General features: G+C 48.5%; 1 protein-coding gene across 5 annotated transcripts in view; it reads left to right on the top strand.

The window, feature by feature from the left end:
- Nucleotides 1–14,685, top strand: part of LOC138526347 (transcriptional enhancer factor TEF-1-like) — a 261,859-nt gene that overhangs the window by 230,690 nt on the left and 16,484 nt on the right. For all 5 annotated transcript variants that reach the window (XM_069636988.1, XM_069637018.1, XM_069637012.1 and 2 more), the window contains 3 exons: nucleotides 4,210–4,268; nucleotides 5,499–5,563; nucleotides 6,519–6,652. In XM_069636988.1, the coding sequence (XP_069493089.1) occupies nucleotides 4,210–4,268; nucleotides 5,499–5,563; nucleotides 6,519–6,652 (258 nt within the window). The remainder of the gene's footprint in view (nucleotides 1–4,209; nucleotides 4,269–5,498; nucleotides 5,564–6,518; nucleotides 6,653–14,685) is intronic.

Here is a 14,685-nt window from a genome sequence, read left to right as displayed (position 1 = left end):
TGTCTTTGCAGTGGCTGCCCCCCCCGGACTGTAAGTGACTCTTGCTGCCACTGACTGTCTATTTTTTACCCTCCAAGAGCAATCCTGTCTGGTCAGTCGTTCTTCAGTAAATTCGGTCTTGTGGGATCAAATCCCAAGCTGGCTCTTGCCGCTAATCAAATACTCTTTTGTCTCGTTGGTAGACAGACTAGTAAAACAAATCTGGCATCGAGCCCAGGCTAGCCTGTCTTTCTCTTCTGGGTTCATTCTTCTATTCCTTCATTGATGTTATGTTATATATAGCACTTTATGTACCATTGGTATGGTCTCAAAGCGCTGTGGGTTGAATGCCCTCAGTGACCATGGTCCAGATCAGTTCAAGGATGTTTGTGGCATGTAGTGTCTGGGTGCACTTGGAATGTGAACTGCCAGGGTGGTTTTCGAGGGTTGGCTGCATTCTAACGCTACTTGTGGTGCAGTGAATGTGAGAGATCAGTGTAATGTGCGCAGCAAAGGGGGTGGGCTCTGAGTCTGCATTCTTGCTGCCGTGAGGCATATGTAGGAGATTGTGTGCAGCTAGGCCGATTTTGTATTTTTTGTGGGGATAGCTGCATTCTACCAGGCTGATGAGGTGGTTTATGAGCGATATAGGTATGTGTGCGGCTAGGCCGAATTGATCGAGGGCTGTAGCTGCATTTTAATGATGTTTGATGTAAAAGAGGAGAGTGAGGATAGTGGTGTGAAAGAGTGTCTGTGGTTGGGGTGGGGGGGGAATTTTCAGGTTACTTGTAGGGATTTTGAGTTGTTTTGTTGGATGTTTATCAGGAATCCTACAGCAGGGGTGTTCTGTTCTCACAGGACAATGGCCACGGAAGGCTGTGTAGTCCTGTTTGTGCCAAATTTGAGGGGGTAGGGACTTCGATAGGGTTGGTGCAAGGGTGGAGTAGGCTGATCCTCCAAGTCTGACAGGGTTGGAGTCTGGGATCATAAGTAGGAGGGCTGTGCTTGACCTTAGCCTGTGTGATGGGCGGTAGCGCATAGTCGTCTCTTGGAGGTATAATGGCCTGCTCTTGTGCGCAGCTCGGTGGGTGATGCACAGGATTTTGAAGGTGGCCCATTGTCCAATAGGTAGCCAGTGGAGAGTGCGGAGAGCAGGGGAGATGTAGTCCCTTCATCCCAGTGCAAGGAGGAGTTTAGCGGCTGCGTTTTGGACTCTTTGGAGTTTGTTAATTTGGTATGTCCGAGCACCCAGGTACATGGAGTTTGCATAGTCCAGTCTGCACATGACGATTGACATAATAGAATTTAATCTGTTGGGGAAGGAGAGATAAGGGAAGATGTGTCTTGGAAGCCTGAGGTGGTCGTGGCAGGATTTGGATGCATTGTTGATCTGGTGAGACAGGGTTAGGTCTGAGTCCAATATGCAGCCACGGTTTTTAACTGTTTTTGAGGTGATGCGAGTGGATGCCGAGGGAGGGCGGCCATGGGAGTGGTTGCAGGAGTAGAGCTGTGTTGCTACATACCATGATCTGGATTTTCCCTGGGTTGAGGAGGAGATGATTTGTAGACATTCATAGGTCTACAGCATTGAGGCAATCTACTAGGTCGGGGGGGGGAACCGGGGCTCGTTTTGGGGATTCTCAGAATGATTTGGGTGTCATCAGCATAATTGTAGCAGGTGAGGCCATGTGAGCAGATGATCGCCGGCAGCGGGCTCATTTACAAGTTGAAAAGGAGCAAGGATAGGCAAGTACCTTGGGATTCTCCGGTGTTCACTGCTCGAGCTGATGAGGTAAAAGGGTGGAGGGTAGTGGTTTGTTTCCTGTTAAGTAATGTAGCAATCAAGCTGATTGGCAAGTCTCGGATTCCAAGTGAGTGGATCCGGTGGAGGTGGATCGAGTGGTTGATGGTGTCAAAGGCGGCTGAGAGATCAAGGTGAACTAGACCGGCGCATCCTTCAGAGTCTGCCGTGATCTTTAGGTTGTCCCAGGTCAAGATCAGTGTGGTTTCAGTTCCATGGCAAGCCCGAAAGCCAGACTGTGCAGAGTTTAGTAAGTTGTTGGATTCGGCAAAGAGGTTGAGTTGAGAATAGGCAGAGCGGTCGATGATATTTGCCAGGAATCTGGCGTTGGAGATGGGTCTGTAATTGATGGTTGGGAGGATTCTAGCCCTGGCTTTCTCAGTAGGGGTTTGGCGTGCGCTCTCTTGAAGGTGTCTGGGAAGGAGCTAGAGGTGTGGAGTGATTGTGTATGGATCTGTCCTGTTCTCTTGCACAGGTGGAGAAGATTTCTTTGAGGAGGGAGGTGGGGCAGTGGTCGAGGGGGGACCCTGAGGGTCTGCTGCTGGACAGCATTTTATGGAATTCCTCGCTTGAGATAGGTTTGAAGGAGTTGAAGCTGTGTGGGTGGGGATGGTCTGGGCACCGGTGGAAGACGCAGTGGGTGAAGATGGAGAGTTTGGCCTTAAGGGCGGCTGTCCTGTCTAGTGCTGTTCTGTAGAAGTGATGGGAGAGCGAGTCGCAAAGTGCTTGTGTGGGAGTGGTGGGGGCAGTGGTGCAACTGGGTTTCACAAATTCCAAGATGATCCTGTGGAGTTCTTTGCTGCTGTTGCAGCATTTCAGTATTCTATTATTATAGTCGTTTTTTGGCTTTTCGGATCTCGCATTTGTAGTTACGGTGGTGGTTGGCGAACAGAGATTTACTAAGGTTTTTTTATGTTCGCCATCTGTGCTCAAGGGAGTGGTTACGGGTTTTGACGATTTTCAGGTGGGGCGTGAAACATTTGGGAATTGGTCCTTTGTGGGTCTGAGCGGGGTGTGAGGGTGTTAGGGGGAAGAGTGCGTTGTTGAGCCAGGAGTCCAAGGATTTTTAGGTACGGGTCTAACCGAGGTTGGGAGTGAGCATTGCAAGGCTTTGGCTAAGTCAGGAAGTACTTTGGCCTTGTTCCAGCATTTGTGGTCATTGGAGGAGGCCGGGGGGACTGCAGGTGGTGGGGTAGGAGTGCAGATATAAAACAGTAGGGCTAAGTGATCTGTCCAGATGAGTGGTTTAGGGCTGGCACTGAGATAAGGTCAGAGGAGGTGATCATTGCATAGAGGGTGTGGCCTCCGATGTAGGTAGAGCCTGTGGTATGCCAGGAGAGGTTGAGTGCTTCTAGGCTGTCAACCAAAGGTTGAGTCATGGGGTTGTTGGGAATATTGAACCAGATATTGAAGTCCCCCAGTAGGGTGAGTGAAGGATGGTTGAACAGAATGCTAGCTAGTGAGTTGCAGAGATTGTTTGAAAAAAGTTTGTCATATCCTGGTGGTATGTAGATGAGAAGGAAGTAACGGCGAGAGTCTGACCAGTAGGGATTCGCAGTTAGCTGCGCATGGCTGGGTTTCATTGAGGGAGATGGATATGTAGGGCTTGTGAAGGATGGCTATTCCCCCACCTCTGGTGGCTCTTTTGTGGGTGATGAGAGTGTAGTCGGGAGTGAAGGCTTTGTCTTTGATTGGTTTAAAGTCGTCCTTAAACCATTTTTCGGTGATGAAGATGATATTGGGTTTATCAGAGGATAGTAAGTCAAAGATGCTGTGCCGGTTTCTGGCCACGGAGCGGGCATTGAATAAGAGGCTGGAGACTTGGTCAGTGGAGAAAATTCCGATAATGTGGGTGGGCGGATGGGCCTGGTGTGACTGGGTTGCTGGTGGGGAGGGGTCGGTAGCAGTCCCAAGCTGTGTGGTAGGAGAGAGACGTGCAGTCTAAATAGGCAGGGAAGATGTGTGGAGGGATGGTGAGGTTTGGTTGGAAAGAGCAATGATCTTAAACCCTGTCCATTCCTAATGTAACTCTCCCCTGGCGCCTGCTCGATATGCAATTCCGCTAGTTTTGGGCTTGCTCTGCGAGACCGTCAGTGGCATGTGCCGCGTAATAAAAAGGAAAAATGAACACCACATTACGGAGTGGCCCTTCTGTACAGTTAACATCGTGCATGTGCTAAGTCTGCAGTTGTGCGCATTGTACCCCTGATTCTCACTTTTGCTGTACATTTACCAAATGTCTGTTCTGTGGCCCCTACAATTCTAGCAGCACCCACGAGGATACAGCCATCCATGTTCTGTGCAATTTCTAACACTTGTACACGACGTGGGTGGCTACGGCCTGAACAGTTAAGCATTTAATATATTGCTATATTTACAGTCACAACACCAATATTTTATTGTTTAGTGTTTTACTGTTTGTCTTTCAGTCACCCGAGTTCTTCCCATTCTGGCCAGGAGCCGCCGGCCAAGCCCGACTAACGCAAGAGTAAGTACTAATTTACCCAATTCCTAGCTGGATATTGTAATGTGCTGATTTGTCACATGTTATGTTGGGGGTCCCTCATCAGAGCTACACGTACATTCCTTGCAGCTCAGAACTGGGCAAGTTCACTGGAAATGTGAGCCGTTTCCTGACATTTTGATGCCACAGAAAGGACAGTAGCATTGTGATAGACACGTGACTAGCTTTGTACTAGACTCTCTGGGCTTTCAGCGATTCCTTTATTTTTCAGTGGTTTGCGGAATATCCCAGTTTCCCAATAAGACGGTCTACCTTTACTCTTGATTGTGTGTTTTGGGATTTACGTGTTCTAGACCAATAAGAAAGTTTGCAAGATAATGCATTTGTGTTATGCAGGCATTGGCATGGGGCCTCATTATGAGTTTGGCGGTATTCCAGCAGGAGATCTGCCAAAAATATTGCCAAACGGAATTGCTGTTTCTGACACTTGGTCCCGCAGATTTATTGCAGGATTACAAGTGGTGGTACTATGGTGTAAATCCCCTGTTTTGGATTCCACAGGTATAATTCGTTGGATTTTTGGCGGTTAGTGGAGGATTTACCATCAGCTTTTTGCTTCAGGTTTATCCTCCATCTTACCTCCAAACTTCTAATACAGTGTTGCGTTAATGCGCCTGTAACGGAATTACTGCTGTTTTTACTGCACCACCATACTCCTAATGAGGCCCATACAGTCTGTTCTGCTCTGATTAAGATTGGAGCCAGAAGTTGTGATTAGGTTCCCTCACTGTTTTCAGAGACCTTCATTATTCTGGGCCACATCTGTATTGCGGCCAGGGCCATGCCTTCCAGTCCTGTTCACAGGTGAGGCATGGCTCTGGGCAAGTGAAAGTTATGAGGTCATTGGCGGAAAAATTGGATGATCTGTATGCAAATGAAACTGGATCCTCTTAAGATTTCTTTAACTTTTTAGTAAGAGTTTCCTTTCCCCAGGAGTGGATTGAGTAAGTGCGATCATAATAGAGAAAAACCCATAATGAAGATTTCCAAAAATAGGATGGACTGATAATTTCCTTCTAGCCATAACCATCTCCATTCAGATTCCAGTTTAGAACAACCCTCCTTGCATAACACCAACACAGCGTGCACAGAACAAACTTGGTGACCTTGGTGAAATGAATGACATTTCTTGGCTTGTATTGTGAAATACGAGTGATCGGGTACTGAAAGACATATTGTTTATTTTCTCCTTAGCGTTAAGCCATTTTCCCAACCGCCTTACTCCTTGCAGCCTGCCGGACCCCCTCCTTCTGTCCCAGGTAAGTCATTATAAAACTCCTGCATTTGCGCATGTTGTCTTGCATTGTTTATTTCCCCGTTTTCTCTTGCCACTTTTCACAGTTTAAATGCACGTCACTCCAATGCGTTGGTTGTAACCATAGTGCATGCTACAAGCTAAAGCGATTGGGGGCATATAGGTTGGAAAAAAATGAAGGTAGGAAAGGTTAGAAGACTGTGCGAGTTTTCCTCCCCCACACCTACTACCTGTCGCCACACAGGAGCGACCTGGAGGATATTCTGTCAAATTGAATTACAAGACATGTTCTATAATCGAAAAAAATTCTGACACTGAGCCTGGTTTGTGCTTCCTGTTCTGGGCTCAGCTCATGATGAATTACAAAGGGGTCTTGTATAGCGCACCTCTTGTATTTGAGAGGCCTTGCTGTGCACGACCCATTGAAAAAAGAGAGGTGTTAGCAATTGTTAATGGCAGATGCAAATGTTGTATTGTTCGGTGCGATTCTAGGTGAATAGTGGCCAAGAAATCTTGGGCGTGTGTTTCATCCAGAAGGGCGAGCACAAGATCGATCAATTGAACTTAGCTTTGCGAGGACAATGTTAGTCACTCGCATGGAGGTGTGTGACACGATTTACGAGGTGCGCAGTGGTGTTGCTCTGTTTACGCAATGTAGGATCCCTTCTGTAGGCCTGCATTGGGAAGCTATTGATCATGTTAAAGGTTTATAAATGTTAGATTAGTAGGAATCGAAAATGGGGACACTGTCAATCTCTTTTAGTTGTACTACATGCTATAGATGAGTGAGTGAGCAGTCTTGTATAGTACCATACACAAAGTGCACTAGATCCATGTAGGATGGATCAATCATTTTTTGACCCAAAGCTTAGTTGAAGGCAGTATTTTTTTTATGCTTTCCCAAATGGAGGATGCAGCGCATTTGTTAATTTTAAAAAGATGTTTTTTATGCTTTTCAGGTTATAACTCCTCCCCAGCTAGTCTTTCGCCAGTTCACAGCGGCCCTGCATGGCAGGGGCGCTCCATCGGTACGCCTAAACTACGGCTCGTAGAGTTTTCAGCATTCATGGAACAGCAGGAAGATCCTGAGTCCGTAAGTACCTCTGACCAGATAATGCCTTCCTTGACTAAATCCTTACCTTCTATCAGTTTCTGCTGTCTGCCATCAAAAGCATTGTAGGATTGGCGACCTGCTTATTTGTACACCATCCTTGGATACCTGCTCAGACCAGCTTTTGCTTGGGCCTTTTAACAAGGTCTCTGGCTCTGTTACCACCAGTAAAACCACTTGCCAAGGGTCTTATAACTGTCCGAACACAACCTTACATCTCTGGGTGCATAGGGCTATTTTCTTGCTTGAAAAATGGCATGTGCACTGTATGCTGGCCGTTTCTAAGTAAAAGAAGACTACAAAAAAGATGGTCCCATGGAAATGACGAAGGAAACTATTCCATTTTGATTGGTGTTCGATATTTGGGAGAACAGCGGCAGACTGAAGGGCGAAGAGGCTGGTGACTGTGATGTACAGGTACGTGGATCTTGTGGGAAGTGTTGAGCGCCTTTGGGGCTGCTGAATACTTTGAGGCGAGGGACTGGATGGCACACCACACTGATCCGAGGGCTCTGAATATGGGCCATTACCAATGGGTAATGCCAGTCTGCCAAGCCTTCCAATCGGTCCGGCACGCGCATCCATGTGCTATGTTTTCTCATGTATGAATAGGAGACTGAAATGTCATTATTCATTCAGTCCTTCTTGCAAGGAATGTTCCTGCAGCTTCAGTTGGGGGTATTCCAGTATTCAAAAGTCGCCCTTGTTGTGATGTTTTATAGGAGTCTGTACCCCTTTCATCCCCTCTGTTTTCAACATTTATTTAACCCCATTATTTGACATTTTTGGAGCACATACTAAGGCAATTCAATCTCATACTGAAAACATGAAGATGTATGTTAAGTATCTGGTGCTTCTTGCAACTCGACAGGGCCCACCTTCGGGAGTGGAATGCAGGAAATGACCTGCAACTGGAGGGGCGAAGACCCAAGTAATCTTTCGAAGGGATTGTGTCCTCCCACGTATTCATCATCTTGTGATAATTCGTTTCACCAGCTTCGCTGCATCAGAATTTTTTTTCCGGCAGAGGGCGCTGTGCTAGAGGTTGTGGCGTTGAATGTCCCTCGACGGGCTCCGTACCGTGTCGACGTCACCGATGGTATAAATGGCTCGAACCGCGCCCGTTAGCTTCAGTTCCGTTTTTCCGATTGCTTCGCTCTCGTGAACGGCGTGCTTTGAGATTTTCTGTCAAGAAAATGTCTTCTTCATCGACTGCTTCGACTCCCAAGACTCGGTTTAAGAAGTGTAATGACTGTGGATTGAAGATGTCCATCACCGATCCTCACCGTATCTGTGGTGTCTGGGCTTAGACTATCGAACCGGCGACTCTGGCTCCTGTCAGTCTGACAGAGAAGGCCCTCCTTGAGAGGAAAAGTAAGTTAGCGGTGGGGCGGGAGGCTTCGGAGGGCTCTTCGGAAGCCTTAAAACATAAAAAATTGTGCGACTCTAAGGAATCGGAACGCCATAAAAAGCACTCGAAGAGATCCCGATCTCGTAGCAGGTCGAGACAATCTTCTTCGTCTTCCTCTAAAAAGCTCAAAAGGAGACATGGATCTCCGTCGTCATCGTCCGATTCGTCGACAGAATTGGTTCGATGTCCGACTAGATCGGATTCCCCTTCAAAGTGGGAGAGCATTAGAAAAAGAATGTTGCAGGTCTTTGAGAATGCGGCCTTGACCCCATCGAAGAAACCTCAGAAAAGCCAGACCCTGGTTGCTCCTTTGGACGACGCAGGGAAGTCGGGAACTACAACGGTTAAGCCTAGTAGTACCCATAGATCTCGAGTCGACAAGTCGTCGAGAGATCCTCGAGGATCGAGTGCCTCTCCGATCCCTCATAAGAAACAAAAATGGTCGAAGTCGGGTGCAACTTCATCGATGTCATCGGCGCCGACTGCTCCGATGATGAAGCCTAGTTTATCTTCGATGCCTTTGTGTCGAAGGTTCCTTCGACTCCCTCGAAGAAAACAATGATTCCTTCGACAAATGATGAGGAAGAAGAGAGAAGGTTTACACCTTTACCAAGATCAGACTTCTTTAAGTCCATATCTTTAATTTTTGAGGAATCTTGTTCAGATGATGAGGAGGTCACTCCTTTTGGAGTAAAATATGGAACTAGACAAGTTCCAGAGAAACTGATAAATCCTGACACAAAAATGAGAGATCTATCTGAAACTCTGCATTCTGCTAGTGGTGTGGACATATCACCCGAATTGGAGTTTACTGCACCTGATCCTGCAGAACATGCAGACTCAGGGTATAGGAATTTGATGAATAGGGTGATTGAGTATATGGGTTGGGGAAGAGCCTCCCTTACGTTTGAACAAGAAGATATGACGGATATTATAGTCTGAGGACCCCGGAAAGATCCAGTTCTCCCCTTTCATAGGGCATTACAAAGAACAGTTGAGAAAAACTGGGAAAAACCTGATAGCATTGCTGCAGTAGACAGCAATCTCCCAATAAAGTACAGAACTTCCACTTCTGACCCAGAATACCTGAGTAGATGCCCTACTCCAGAAAGCTTGGTTATTCAGGCAACTACTACATCCAGGCAGACAGCATACCCAACCATACCTCCGGACAGGGAGGATAAAAAGGTTGATGCTTGGGCTCGTAAAGTTTTTACGTCGGGTAGCATGGCCTTGAAATCTACCAATGTCACCTGCACCCAGGCCAGGTTCACACATACTGTGTGGGAATGCATTTTGGCAGCGACTGAGCATATTCCGGAAGGCAAGGAAAGGGAAGGCTTCCTGAATATAGTCAATGACGGTAAGGAGGCAATGGGGGAATGCCTCCAGTCTGGACTTGATACTGCTGATAGTATTAGCAGGTCCATGGCATCAAGCACAGTGCTTCGCAGATTTGCGTGGTTGAGAAAGTTGGGGTTTGCACCAGATGTACAGACCAGGCTTCTCAACATGCCCTTTGATCACTCGAGGCTGTTTGGTAGTAAGGCTGATGAGAGCCTCGAAAAACTACAGACCTCGAAAGCGGCAGGAAAGTCCCTTAGTGCCTCCATGCGACAGCCTCAGAAACCCTATTTGGGCTCATCTTCCTGGAGGGGTCTTCCTTTTCGATACTACTCCTCTGTTGGTAGAGGAAGAGGACAGGGCTTTCAAAGGGGCAGAAGAAATGTCACTCGTGGTGGACGAACAAAGACTACAAAGCCATCTCCAGGAACGGCATCTATGCCCTCAGCCGCTCCTGCAGCCGCCTCCAAATCTCTGAGGTCTTACCATACAAAACACCTGTGAGAGGCAGAATCTCTCAGCATCTGGAAGAATGACGGGGCATTACTTAAGATGCATGGGCACTGGAGACAGTAGCTCAAGGTTAATGCCTACCCTTCATAAAAAGACCTCAAGATCATCCACCAGGAGCCAGCTCTACCAAAATTCCAGATCCGCTCCTTTGGCAGGAAATTATAACCCTGCTAGAGAAAGGTGCAATAGAACAGGTACCTGTAGTGGAGACGAACAAAGGCTGGTACTCCCCCCTATTTTATCATCCCCAAAAAGGACAGAGGATTGAGACCCATCTTGGACTTGATAAATTTAAACCAATTCCTCAGGAAGGACAAGTTCAAGATGGTAACCCTTTCGCAGATCCTTCAGGCTCTCCAACTCCCAAGACTAGTTGGTATCATTGGACCTTCATGATGCTTATTTTCATGTGCCAATCCATCCCAAGCACAGAAAATACCTGAGGTTTGCAGTTGGCGGTTCTCACTATCAGTTTCGAGTTCTGCCATTCGGGCTGACCTCCGCCCCAAGGGTTTTAACCAAACTGATGGCGTTAGTGGCAGCGATTCTCAGGAGAGGGGGGGATTCACGTATACCCCTACCTGGATGATTGGCTAATCAGAGCACGTTCTCCAGAACAAGCTCAGGAACACCTGTCGATCACCTGCCACTTCCTCCACAACCTGGGTTTCTCCCTCAATTTCAAGAAGTCCCACATGGTACCATCCCAACAACTCCAATTTATCGGAACAGTCTTGGACACTTCCTAGGGGAAAGCCTCGCCACATCCAGCAGATGGTAACAAAATTCCATAAAGCCCAGCATCTACCGGCCTTCGTTTTCCTGAGGTTGCTCGGCCTCATGGCATCCTGCATTATTCTGGTGCCAGAGGCCAGATTGAGAATGAGACCCCTCCAATGGGCCCTCAGAACTCAGTGGTCCCAATTCTCGGGGAATATGTCAGGTCTTCTGCAAGTCCCGAGCGCAGTTGCTCAGGATCTATCATGGTGGACTTGCAACAACAACATCCTCAAGGGAGAATCTTTTGGCAACCATGGCCGGAGATAACAGTAGTGACGGATGCCTCACTCACAGGGTGGGGAGCACACATCAACAATCTGACAATCAGCGGATATTGGTCTCCATCAGAGTCCAGACTACACCGGGTGAAGTATGTGGATGGACCGGGTGAAGTATGTGGATGGACCGGGTGAAGTATGTGGATGGACCGGGTGAAGTATGTGGTTGGAACGGATGAACTGGTGTACAATAGGTGAACTTGTGGAACGGGTGAAATGGTAGAACGGATGAAGTAGGTGGATGAACGAGCGATGTGTTTAGAACCGGTGAAGTGGGTGGAACCAGTGAAATTGACGGAACGTGCGAAATGGGTGGAACCAGTGAAGTGGATCGAACATGTAAAGATGACTTATGTGGATGGAGAAAGGATAACGTGGGTAGATTGAATTAAAGGAGCAGTGCATAAAATTGGCTTGGAGTGCATGGAACGGATCGGAGTGCATGGAACGGATCGGAGTGCATGGAACGGATTGATTGTTTGATATTTTATTTCTATTGCACTCGTACACAAGTGTTTCAGAGCGCGACAAGGCAAGGGAGGGGAACAGGCAAGAACAAAACTGCGATCTTACTAGGCCCAGTGACTTTGAGAACGCGCAAGTGCATGGGAGAGGGGGGAGGGGGAAAGTGCATGGAAGGGGGGAGAGGTGGAAAGTGCGAAGCAGAGGAGAAACAGATAAATAACAATAAATAAATAATAAAGGCAACAAACAGTGGTAATGCAGCCAGCAATTTGCAAGTGCTAGGTTTAAGGCAGCAGACAGGGTAGGTCTGATAAGTGCAGGAAGAAAAGGGGGGGGCTGTATGGGTACAGATACAGACCCCAGTGCAAGGGGTGGCCCGGAGGCAGTGCAGGAGGGTGGCAGGATGAGGAGGTACCTGGGCCCAAAAGACAGAGGGTAGCCAGGTGCACGGTGCCAAGAGAGAACAGATCAGCAGGGGAGAGGGGGAGCAAAGGCAGAAGAAAAGAGGGAGGTCTTGAGGTGCTTCCGGAACCAGAGATGGTTCTCCTCAAGTTTTAGAGTGGTAGGGAGACTGTTCCAGAGGGAGGCCCCAGCCGAAGACAGAGATCTACCCCCAGCTCGTTTCTTAGAAAAACGACTGGCCCTGAGGGGAGGTATTTGCTGAGGGATAGCTGAAGGTATTTTGGTCCCAGGCCCCAGAAAGCCTTATGGACAATGAAGAGGGTTTTGAATTTAATCCTTGCATCCACTGGGAGCCAGTAGAGAGATTTCAGATCTGGAGAGATACGATCCCAGGGCTTGAGGCAAAGGACAAGTCTTGCAGTCCTGTTCTGGATTAGTTGCAGAGGGCAGAGAGTAGAGGCAGGTAGATTTAGAAAGAGGCTTTTACAATAGTCCAAGCTAGAGAGAACCAGAGCTTGAGATACCATGAGCTTCTGGGGGAAGCAGAGGAAAGTACCTCTGAGGAGGTGCAGTCGGAAAATTTACTTTTTAGAGACCTCCGAGATGTGGGCGGAGAAGGAAAGGGTGGAGTCAAAGATGACCTCGAGGTTCTTAGCCTCGCAGGTGGGGGTAGGAGGAGGGCCAAGGGAGGCCGGCCAGAGAGTGAGGGGAAAGGATGGTGAAGGTGTGCCAATGAGGAGGATCTCTGTCTTGCTAGCATTCAGACAAAGATCATTGGCTGCACACCAATCTTGAATGGCAGTTAGGCAGTCAGAGATGAGAGAGGGAGAGGAGGTGGCAGAGGGCAGCCTGAAAATGAGTTGTGTCGTCAGCGTAGCACTGGAAATCTGAGCAGAAAATGGTAAGGCAGTGGGCGAGAGTTGCCAGGTATTGGTTGAAAAGCCAGGGCGAGAGGTTAGACCCCTGGGGAACCCCACAGGTAGAGAGGAAGATAGATGAAAGGAAGGACCCAAGTTGGACCTGGGAACGTCGATCTGAGAGGAAAGAGGTCAGCCAGGCCAGAGCCTGATCAGTGATACCCAGGTTTTCACGGAGACGGTTGAGCAGGATGGTATAGTTGACCGCGTCGAAGGCAGAAGAGAGATCGAGGAGGATGAGGACAGAGGGATTGTTAGAGTCAAGGTTGGTGAGCAGATCTTCACGGATGTTTAGGAGAGCAGTTTCCGTGCTTCTGGCAGCTCTGAAGCCAGACTGGTGGTCATGGAGACAGCCAACAGAATTGGAATGAAGGTTAAGCTGAGAGATGGCCAACTTTTCCAGGAGTTTGCCAAGAAAGGGAGTAATGGAAATTGGGAGATAGTTAGCTGGACAAGAAGGATCAGCTGTGGGTTTCTTGAGAAGAGGATGCACAAAGGAGTGCTTCAGAGGGGAGGGGAAGGATCCAAAGGCAAAGGAGTGTTTGCAAAAATCAGCAAGGGTGTCAATGTGGTCCTTGATGGTTTTAGAGGAACAGGGATGAACCTGTTTTGAAGAGGCGTTCATAGATCGTACTTGTCTAGCAACCTCGTCAGGGGTGAAAGAGGAAAGGACGAGAAGGATGGTGGGAGGGTGGCTAAATGAGGTTCAACAAGCACAGATGGAGAGGGAAGAGGAGGAGTGTGGGTGGAGAGGGTGGACAGGATGTCCTGGGTTTTGAAATGAATTGAGAGGCAAGGTCATTGCAAAGAGCCTGGGAGGCAACAGGAGGGGTAGAGACTGCAGCAGGGTTGGCCAGCTCCTTGCAGATTTTAAAGAGTTTGGCCTAGTTGTTAGATGCCGCAGAGACACAAGCTTGAATGTGGACTCTTCTTGGTGAAGACAGAGAGTCGGTATTGCCTTTGTAGTAGGCGACAGCCCAGTTTGTCAGAGGATGAACAGGAAGTCCTCCATTTCCTCTCAGCTGCCCTACACTTACGTTTAAGTGTAGCTAGGTCAGAGTCATACCAGGGATTGCACTTGGCTTTGGACCTCAAACGGATCCTCATGACAGGGGCAAGAGCATCAAGCGTCTCAGAAATTGAAGAGTAGAGCAGAGACAGGGCTGTATCAGGATGAGAGACAGCCAAAGGTGGAGGGGGGGGGAGAAAAAGTGGCGGCAAAAGCCTCAACTGACATACGCTTCATGGGCCGGATGTCCGAGAAGGTAGGTGGCAATGTTGGGGTAGGCTTGGCTTGGGGGGAAGAGAGGGAGAGATGAGATGAGAGGAGGGAGTGATCGCTCCAGGAGAGAGGAGTGGTCAGAGGGATTAAGAGGGGGAGGTCAGAGGAGATCAAGACATTGAGTGTGTGCCCTGCAGAATGAGCCGGGCCAGAGGGGAGGATGGACAGGAAGAGGGAGTTGCAGAGGTCACAGAAGAGTACAGAGGAGGAGCAAGGAGAGTCTAAATGTATATTTAGGTCCACAAGGAGGAGGAGTTGAGTGGTAGAGGCCAGGAGGGGGGAGAGAGGTCTGACCACTCAGAGAGAAATGAGGTGATTTGACCAGGAGGCCGGTAGATGGTAGCCACAGTAAGAGAATGGGTAGGCGAGAGAGAAAGCCTACAGACACGGCATTCAAAAGAGAAGTAGGTCTGAGTGGGAATGATAGAGGCAGGAATCCACTCAGGAAAGATCAGGGCAGCCCCCCCCCCCCCGGACCGGGAGGATCTGGGTGCTGAGAGGATCTTGTAGCCATCAGGGAGGAGAGTGTCAAAGCTCGTAACAGAGCTGGCCGTGAACCATGTCTCAGTAAGACCAAGGACATCAAGGTCGAGTTCTTCAAGGAGGTGGCAGATGTCAGAGGA

This window comes from Ambystoma mexicanum, chromosome 1q, assembly GCF_040938575.1.
Source record: "Ambystoma mexicanum isolate Mex_15411 chromosome 1q, UKY_AmexF1_1, whole genome shotgun sequence".
NCBI lineage: Eukaryota > Metazoa > Chordata > Amphibia > Caudata > Ambystomatidae > Ambystoma > Ambystoma mexicanum.
The sequence above is the reverse complement of the archived record's forward strand: the minus strand, read 5'-3'. Positions and strand labels throughout refer to the sequence as shown.